Source organism: Megalops cyprinoides, chromosome 1, assembly GCF_013368585.1.
Source record: "Megalops cyprinoides isolate fMegCyp1 chromosome 1, fMegCyp1.pri, whole genome shotgun sequence".
Taxonomy (NCBI): Eukaryota; Metazoa; Chordata; class Actinopteri; order Elopiformes; family Megalopidae; genus Megalops; species Megalops cyprinoides.
Window position 1 is genome coordinate 19578657 of NC_050583.1, and position 9998 is coordinate 19588654.

The 9998-nt window shown below is 46.7% G+C and overlaps 1 protein-coding gene across 1 annotated transcript; it reads left to right on the forward strand.

Moving 5' to 3' along the window:
* The first annotated feature begins 158 nt into the window (after positions 1 to 158).
* Positions 159 to 9692, forward strand: unk (unk zinc finger). The gene is made up of 15 exons (XM_036530571.1): positions 159 to 373; positions 1611 to 1820; positions 2664 to 2840; positions 3484 to 3614; positions 3842 to 3977; positions 4222 to 4339; positions 4581 to 4665; positions 4894 to 5174; positions 5286 to 5351; positions 5478 to 5646; positions 5879 to 5980; positions 6087 to 6272; positions 7121 to 7302; positions 7836 to 8096; positions 8727 to 9692. The coding sequence occupies exons 1-15, from the start codon at positions 225 to 227 to the stop codon at positions 8874 to 8876; spliced, it is 2403 nt and encodes an 800-aa protein (XP_036386464.1). The 5' UTR covers positions 159 to 224; the 3' UTR covers positions 8877 to 9692.
* Positions 9693 to 9998: the final 306 nt, after the last annotated feature.

Sequence of the window (9998 nt, forward strand, 5' to 3'; positions counted from 1 at the left end):
AAGTATGTTTACAGTTGTTATTGGTGCATTTGGCGTTGCTATTATCAGAGAAAATCCCCGATTGTCCCGGGGAACTACACGTCCCATCACCCTACACAATCCCTCCGTCCCTGGGCTTCCCCTTCCTCGTATCAAGCGCAAGCGCAATTCGACGAAGAATGCGGACCTCGAAGCGCTCAGAACAGTAATAAAGAAGGCAGGCAAAGAAGCCTTAAAAAGGAAATATGTCGAAAGCGCCTGTACAGGCCAATTCTTCCTCGGGGGCAACAGCCACCGCTGGACCTTCTTCTTCCTCCTCTTCCTCGTCGGCCGGCGGCTCGACGTCTCCCGCTAACGTACTGCACGTACAGCCCGAAAAACCGCAGCACTACACGTACGTAGCTAGCTAACACACCCTCACGTGCGCAGACACGCATAGGCCATACCAGAAACACCTGACGTGGCTAGTAAACTGGAGTTAGGTGTCTTCAGCGAACTGCCCGGGTCTGAAACACTTAGTTCCAAAAGGTCCATACCAGTTCGCACTAGTCCAAACCAACCCAGGATAGTTGAGGCCTACATGAGACTTTGCTCTTGGTAGCTAGCTGCAGTCCAGAAAATTAGGTCGTGGGTTGTTCTGCAATACCGAGTGGGTTTGCGGTCCATGATGATGAATTTCTCGGCAGTCGTGTCACCCTTGGTATCCGATGGTCGTATGTCTACGGCGAGTTAATAGGTAGCAGCCCAACGAGCTAATTGTATTCATGGTCACTACTGTGGTGATGGATAGAAGAAAACAACACAGGTCTAAAGGTTAAAAATAGGAAACTTCCTTATCTTGTGTCCTTGCGACCAAGGATGTTCTACTGCCATTCATTCATTCGCTTTTTTTCTTGGGAGTTTGCTAACTTTTGAGAGCCTACAGTCTCAAACAGAAACGCAGCGTAAGCAGGGACCGTAAACCAATGAAAACGTAACTCACTAACTACACTGTGCTCGCGTTGGGTGTTGTTGTGACATGGTTGTAAACATTGAGTTACCTCACATTGGCAAAACACTTGTCATTTTGTCCGCATTCTATTTGTACAATTACAAGCTGTGACATAATCATAGATTGTTTTGACGGGTATGTTTTATTTATTACTATGTTTTACATATACCCCCTCAATGCAGATAATTACCCCTAGGTGGAAATTCCTGAGTAATACAGCAATCTGTTTTATATGGCAAACAGCAGTGCTGGAGTACTTGTACATACTATGATATATGACATACAAAAATGTAGATCGAAATGGAGTATAGTGTATCTTGCTAGCTGTTTTGATGTCTAAAGAGGCTAGAAAAAGCTTAGAAACAGGACATAGGAAGCCAGAGAAGTAGGATAGCACTGGAAAGTTTTAGTTTCAGTGCTCATGTTGGTATATTATTTGCCATTTTATCAAAATGCCAAGGAAATATACCAATTTTAGATTTTTACAGGATATTGCAAGTACTTTGTGGATTAGATATCTTGCTCACAGTACATATATGTCCCGATAAAATTTCAGGCGTAGAGCTGAAAATTACAGTGATTTACAGTGAGCCATGTGCTGCACACCACTCATCCCTCTCCTCTCCCGTGCCGGGTTCAGGTACCTGAAGGAGTTCCGCACCGAGCAGTGCCCTCTCTTTGTGCAGCACAAGTGCACGCAGCACCGCCCCTTCGCCTGTTTCCACTGGCACTTCCTCAACCAGCGCCGCCGTCGACCCGTCCGGCGTCGCGACGGCACCTTCAACTACAGCCCAGACGTGTACTGCACCAAATACGACGAGGGCACGGGGACCTGCCCAGACGGGGACGAGTGAGTCGAGGGCGGGGTCAGGTGCCACCAGACAGAATGTTATTTGGAGGGCAGGTTGGGATTTGGTTGCTGTTGCTGAGTGAGACTGCTGATTTAAGGTGACTCAATCTGAACACCTCTCCACTTCTCCAAAAAAAAAATCTGTGAGAGTTTGCAGAAAGCATCAGATGATTGATAGAAGTAGGAATGACACTTCAGTTATCATCCATTTACATCATAACAGATCTCTTTTCTCTGTTCACGTTTTACCTGTCATACCAAAGTACGTTTGCCTGTAAAGTCAACCATCAGAGTGTACAGTGAATTGATTTGATGGTAATAGAGGTACTAAGCATCAGAAGAAGTGTGTCACTGTATTATACATGTGTGTTAGTAGAAACTAAAGTATGCAGAAGCATACAAAATTTTTCAGTCAATTTGATTGATTGATCATTTATGATGGCACGTGACACACTTGAATGACTTTGACTGTTGCATAAGTAGTGCATCCTCTTGTGAGAAAGATCATTGGGCATGGGTGATCACCTGTTGAATCTCAGGAGTGGTTAAATTGAATTGTCAGGCCTTTGTGGAGTTGTTATAATGCATATTTAAGAATGTCCATGAATTGAGATTCCTCTGTTTATTGATGCAATTTAGAGGTGGTCCAGTTTCACTAGTAGATCTCAGAAATGCAGCTGCCTCCATGATGCCATCAAAAGTGAAAACTCCTCGTCACATTTCTTTCTAAACAACATATTCCAGTAAGCAAAAAATACCATGAGAAGGTGGAATGGATATTGTAACCCCTTCATCTATCCTTAAATCCAGCCATGTTTGCTTTCTTTCTTGTCTGCGCTCCAGATGCCCCTTCCTGCACCGCACGGCAGGGGACACTGAGCGGCGGTATCATCTCCGCTACTACAAGACGGGCTCATGTATCCACGAGACTGACAGCAAGGGCCACTGCAGCAAAAACGGCCCGCACTGTGCCTTTGCCCACGGCTCCCATGACCTGCGCTGTCCTGTCTATGACATCAGGTACAGCATGGCGCACGGTGTGTGTGTGTGTGTGTGTGTGTGAGTGTGAGTTTGTGAGAGTGTGATGTACCACATCTGTTTTCACAGTGCACACATATTAGTGCAGCACCATGCATTTGTTAGTTTACATTTGGATGCTAGAATATATCCCACATGTAGCACAGTACTTAGCGTATAATATCCTATGGAGTCTGTCTACACTGTATGCATATATTAAATCCACTTCAGCACTGGGTAACAGTGTCTGTGATCATTTAGTCAATTGATTTAGTAAATATCCAGCTGAATTAATGGATATTACAAAAAATGTGAGCTGTGGAGGTGGTCCATAGTAAGGGCATGTGCCGCGCTGACAACTGCAAATAGTTCTGAATTCATTTCTGCTTATTATTCTTCACCATCAGTGCTAATGTTTGTCAGCTATGTGACGTGAGCATGGTCTTGAAGTCCTATCAGACGGAATGCCAAGGTGCCAAACATTTGTCAGACATGGTTTCCATAATGTCTCCAGGCAGTTGTTATATATTTACTGTCTGACATGCTGTACTAAATGCTGCACTGGATTATGCGGAGCACACTGATGGTTTGCCGTAAGTGCAGGTCTCTGTGTGAGTGAGAGTGCTGTGCAATGTGTCTTTAACAGGGAGGTGCAGGTGATGGAGGCTCAGGCTGGCCCAGGGGCTGCGGAGGGGGGCAGTGGGGAGGGGCAGTCCGGACTCGCAGCAAGCACTGCCCTCATTGAGAAGATATTGAGTGAGGAGCCACGCTGGCAAGGTATACTGTCCCTTTACCTATCCACCTTCCACACTGGCAGAACCTGCATGTTTACTGTTTCCCACACTTTCAATACTCTCACACACAGGTACTTCATTCACATTACGTATCATTGTTTTTCCATGGTATTTCATTAGCGGCACTGGAAATCATGCATAAGCACGCTCCCTTATGCTCATGCTTTCTTTCTCTTACCACATGGTGTGTTTTTGTCCCTTTGGCCCTAGACAACAACTATGTGCTGTCCCATTATAAGACTGAGCTGTGCAAAAAGCCGCCACGTCTGTGTCGCCAAGGTTACGCCTGTCCCTACTACCACAACAGCAAGGACCGTCGTCGCAGCCCACACAAACACAAGTATAGGTACCTATTAAACAAGTGTCTAAGGTGTTGATTAAAGTAACTTTGGGTGGAGGTTACTGATGTCTGGTAGTGGGTATATCATAGTTTGCATTCCATTCTGTGTATTTATTTGAGCATCAAATTATTAAACATCATGTACAATAAGATGTTGCAAATAGTGTCTTCTTTCACTGAAAAATGTAACTGATATGTTAGGTAGCGGGAAACAGAAGTGTGCTTCAGCGCATGTTGTTCTCTTCTGTAGAGCCTTGCCCTGCCCTGCTGTGAAGCACAGTGACGAGTGGGGGGACCCTAGCAAGTGTGAGAGTGGGGAGGGCTGCCAGTACTGCCACACCCGCACTGAGCAGCAATTCCACCCAGAGGTAGCGCCTCCCTACTGGACGCAAGGCTGTCACACTGTCATGGTTACACCTGTAACTTGGAAGACCAGTAAAATGTGTAGTATTAGTAGTGGTCATGTCTTGTGAAGTGTTTGATGTGAGATGATAGTGAAGTGTTCCTTATTCATTGTTGTAGCTCCTTATGTGGGGAATACTGCCCTGTTCTTTTCTGTGGTACTGTGGTGCATTTTTCTTGATGTTGCAGCGGTTCTCCTTTTCACAGATCTACAAATCCACCAAGTGCAATGACATGCAACAGAGTGGCAGCTGCCCCAGGGGCCCTTTCTGTGCCTTTGCACATCTGGACCGTAAGTCACCCCTTCCTCTCTCTTCCTTCATTCCATTTGTTATTTCTCCCGGTCAGTCTTTCCTTGCTCTCTCTGTCTCTCTCTCTCTCTCTCTCTCTATCTCTGTAATTTTCTCTCCCTCTGTCTCTCTCTTTCTGTTACCTTCTTAGATGGCTATGGTTGAATCTTCTGTCTTATCAGTGTTTTTCACTCTTGTGTTTGGACCCTGTGTTGTGGTTTCTCGCACAGAGCCTAGCATTAGCGAGGACGTCCAGCAGTCGTTCCCAAACCCCAGCTCCCCCCTGCCGTCGGGGTCCGTTGCAGAGGACTCGGGGCAGGGGAGCCCCGGCAGCCCCCAGACCTGTATAGGAGGAGGGCCCTTTGCTCCCTCCGGTGGCATTTGTGGAGCAGAGCAGGGTCTGCTGGGAAGGGTGCTCTGTGAGGAGTCCTCTAGCCTAGATGCCTCCTTGTCGCCCTGGGCTGGAGAAGGTGGCTATGGGCGTGCTCCAGGGTTTGAGAGAGAGGACCAGGTGAGGGAATAGGTTTCATTGGGGATTTGGCAGTCATGTTAGTTGTGATACGGGTGAAGTGCTTTGTGTGCTTTGATTTAAGTAGCTCTTTTCTGTTTTACCACTGTGTAGGCAAAACAGAAGACACTCTCCTTAGAGCACCGGAGCAGGGAAATGGCTCAGATGCAGAGCAAGCAGGTAAACACTTGAGTGCCCTCTTTTTGTACTACCACTCTGCCCAGGTATCACTGACATTATGGTTCTGTGATCTATATTACAATACCAGTGCCAGTAAGAACATGTTCTGATCATCTCTGCATTCAGGACCTGCTGGTATTCCTCCCTGTGGGCAGTCCTCTCAGCATGTCATCCAGTGTGCCCTCCAGCCTGGCTGCCACGCCCCCCAGCCCTGCCCCTCCCGGCCCCTCTCCGGGAATGAATGCCAACGCACTGCCCTTCTACCCCACTAGTGACACGGTCGAGTCTGTTGTGGGTGAGTCACAGTGGGCATAGTGTCTGGCGAGGGGCATGGCATCACCAGTGAAACGGCATTTTGTGTATCCCAGGACATTTAGATACTCCCTACACACTGCACCACAAATTGATTTCATTCAGTTGCATCATGCTAGCACAGATACTGGCTATTTTTTTTTGTAATACGTGTGCAACGCATAAATCAAATCTGTACCACGATCGATCTCAGCAGTGGTGTTTCTGTTCCACAGAGTCTGCCCTAGATGACTTGGACCTGAACGACTTTGGCGTATCTGCACTGGAGAAGAGCCTGGACAGCAGCACAGGAGTGGGCAGTGTTGGAGTCATGCTGGGTGAGACCACCTTGCACACTGTGCCCACACTGCCTGATACCTTTGTTAATCCATAATGTAACTAGTTAACCCAACTGTGCTTAATATTTAACTGTTTTTCCTGTAGGGGGAAGTCAGCTACAAAGCTCAGCACCAGTCAACATTCCGGGCTCCTTCAGCAGCTCTGGGCCATTCCGCTCTCACTCACCGTCTCCACCAGTCAGAGCTCTCCCTTCCCCCTTTCTTTCCACTCACCTGCCGCAGGCCAGCCAATCAGAGGGCAGCTTTTTGGGACCGTCGCACGGCTCTTTAGGTTAGTGGGATTCTTCTCTATTAACATGTTTCATGTGTGCATTTTAAATTGAGGATTTTTTATATTTGTCAATGGCATTGTATGTAGAGCAGCATCCTTCACAGTGGGCTTGTCAACAAGCATTTTGCAGACCCTAGAAGTTGTTGCTGTTATAGTATTACAAGGAAACTAGTAACGTAATAACTAAGGTGAATATTTCTTTTAGTGCATAAAATGATGGTAATGTTTATGAAAAAATGTCTGTGTAAGAGTAAGTTCATAATAAATGACACAGGTGGTTCAAAGTGATGGACAGTTGTTCAAATCAGATTGTCATGTACGGCTGTAGTCTGTGTGGTCTGTAGTTGTTGTTTGATATTATACTGTTAACAGGTGTTTGGCTGGCTGTAAGATGAGACGTTTGGTGATACAGCAGTATGGTTTGGGGGTATTATGTTAATGGGATAGCAATGACATGTTTCTCAAACGAAAGTTTACCTGCCGCAATTCAAATATGATATCTGTAATTGTTGCCCTTTGCTTCCACAACTGAATTTCACAGTCGGTAAAGTTTTGGGGAGGGCCATGCTTTGGTCTGGCAGGCTACTGAATGGTTCTGTAGGGCAGGAAATTTCCGTGTGACCAGACAGAAATCACTCCATGCTGCAGAGGGGAAGAACTTGTGTGATGACACTAGGGATTAGTAGAAGACACCAGTGGCTAAAATTGAATGATTGTATTTGTTTCCCCAACTTCTGTTGGTGTGGGTGATATGATATGAGTGAGCCAGTCACCCAGAAGCTCTGGGGTAGTGACCAGTGCCATTGGTCGCAAGTGTGGCAGTGACGTCTCGTCACTTTCCTCTTCAGGGCTGAATGGCATGAGCAGCAGCATCTGGGAGCACTTCCCCCCTGGGCAGGGCTCGCCCGGGACGCCCCCGGCTCTGCTCTCCACGGGTCTGTGTGTGGAGGCGGCGCGGCTGAAGCAGGAGGTGGAGGACGCCAACAGGGTGCTTAAGCACTGGGACCACAGCTGGAGGCAGATGGCCCAGGTGAGTGCCGGGAGTGAAGAGGACACGGTTTCTGTCATCAGAAAGCAGGCCGAGTAATATCTTTATGTCTGATAGTGTTTTGACTGTGTTGCGAATCAAAAAGTTGAGAAATGTGTGGTGGTAACTGCAGCTGTTTGCGAGTTGCAGTCCACTGGGTAGCATGCCATGCAAATGCATGAATACACTACCTTACATCACAGTACTGTTATAAAGCAGATGCTCTTATTCAGGGTGATTTAAAAAGGTTACAACTTCATCCATTTATACAGCTGGTTAATGTTGAATATTACTCTAAATACTATAATGGTAATATAATATTAATAGGTAATTATATAGTGAATACTATTATTACTGTAATTATAATATTCATATCATGCAACTATAATTTTAAATAATACCCTAATTAATTAGGTAATTAGGTAATATTAACATTAATTGGTAATGTTCAGTATTACCACTAACAGTGGTGACAAGCCTCCAGTAATGTCTGCCTTAAAACCGTATCTCCCTGTTTTCCCCTGCCTCCACCGCAGTCGTGGGCGGTGCTGAAGGCGGACGCGGAGGAGTCGCGGGTCCTGGCGGCTCGGCTGGCCGTGGAGGCGGAGCGGGCGCGGCAGGCGGAGGAGGAGGCGCAGCGGCTGGGGAGCCTGCTGGAGGAGGCGCTGGAGAGCCTGCGCAACGGAGAGAACCCCCACCTGTCGCTACACCAGCTGCAGCTGCTGCACCGCCTGCCCCTGGAAGCGATCTGCAGCCTGCAGGCTCAGCTCTGCACCTGCCTGCACACCGTGGAGCAGGTACCACCCCCCCCGCCCCCCGCCATAGCCTCATGCTCTCACACCCCAAGAGGGGGTAGAGGGTCACGCGTACTCCACCTCTGCGCATGAGCACGAGGGGTTGCATGGGGGGGATTAACCTGTTTTTGATGTAAATCTGCAGATAAAATGTTGTGTATTTGTTAGCAGTGGGTGGAAGGGGGCTCACGGCTGCATCGTGCTGGAGCCACAGAAGAAGTGCACTAGAGGGCACTTCAGCATAATCACGGAGCACATGGAGGATTTAATTAACAATTTTATAGTGGCTGTGTTACTTTTTCTGCACTATTGCAGCTTAGCTCATACTGGATTATATGTAGCTGTCAAAACACCTATAGAGCAGTTAATACATTTCTGGAGATAAGATATCATATAAAGTGTAATGCAAACGTACACAGATCACTGTCTTAGATTGTAATAGAGCTGAAATTTGAATGTTATCTTAGACAAACACAAGGCTTTGTTCATGGTGAAACTGATACATGTATGCCTGTTTAGGCTGTTTGAATATGGGTGTGTGTGTTTGTGTGTGAGAGAGAGAGCATGCAGTAAACCGTCTCACACAGCCTCCTTCTGTCTCTCTCTCTCTCTCTTTCTCTCTCTCTCTCACAGGCAGTATTCAGGAAGCAGAGACTGTGTTGTGTGGCGTGTGGTGAGCTGGGCTCGGTGACTCTGCCCTGCCAACATGGGCTGCTGTGTGAGGGCTGTGCCGGCTCCTCAGAATGCCCTGTGTGCGCTGAACACCAACAGACGCTGACCTGACTCCACCCCCTCCCCTCCGGCCCAGCCCAGCCCCCCGGCCCAGCGGAGCAGGCCCTGCCTTCAACTCAGTGGAACGCCCCCCCGGCCTGGACTCCAGCCATGCCCTGTTCTGCTCCAGTGGAATCCGGCTGAGCTTCAGTCAGATCTACCGTTTCCCAGCTCAGAGGGGTCAACAGCAAAAAGGGGTGTTACTACAGCTGCTGCAAAGAGCACCTCCCTCTCTCTCCTTATAGTATTTTGGTACTTTATATTGCTTCTGGCTCAAGGTTCTCAAAACAGACTGTCAAAGTCAATGATTGTGCCAAGGAAACAAAATTTTTAATGAGAGTGAAAGCGCACAGGTCCCCCCGCTACTCTGAAATGTTAATTTGAACCCTCTCAGGTTTTCAGTTTGTTTTATTGCCTACATAACGTATGCTAACAAGAAGATGGGAGCATGGGAACAAAAGCGGTATCAAAAGCAAGCATATTCAATCATCATGTATATTTTTCATTTAAAGAGAGGGGGTTTGTATATGCCAGTCGGTGTTCTCAAACAGCTGTTAATGTTTTTTTTTCCTATTTTTGTAATAATGTTTTGGACATGCATTATACATAATACATTGTAATCATTTTGATATTCAGTATCTTCAGGTGTCAAATACTGTTCAGTGATTTTAACATCTTCCCCCACACATTGAGTTAATGTTAGCATACAACTGAATCAAGCAGCATGCGTGTCAGAGGGCAGGTGAGAGGATGCAGGGGAAAGGGGTGTGTGTTGGGCCTCAGCACTGCACTCCAGGTGCAGGTATTGCCACCATCTCTGGAATTATTGAGAAAAGTGTTTCATTTTTTTGTTTGTTTTTGTATTGCAGAATAAACAAATGTATATTTTTGGAGTTATACGGTTGTTGTTTTGTCTTATTTTACAATAAGAGATGCAGTCTCAACAGCGTGCTTTGTGTGCCACATCGGGTAGGAGCACTTGGTACCCTAGAGGTTTGTAGTATGTGTGGTTATGTTAGAAAATTCAAAACTCAACTGAAAGTAAAGCAAATGCACTGTATTGCCAATAGGCCACGTTCACAGATATTATTAAGTACATATGGTCCATACTTCAACAGACAGAGAAGTTTCCTA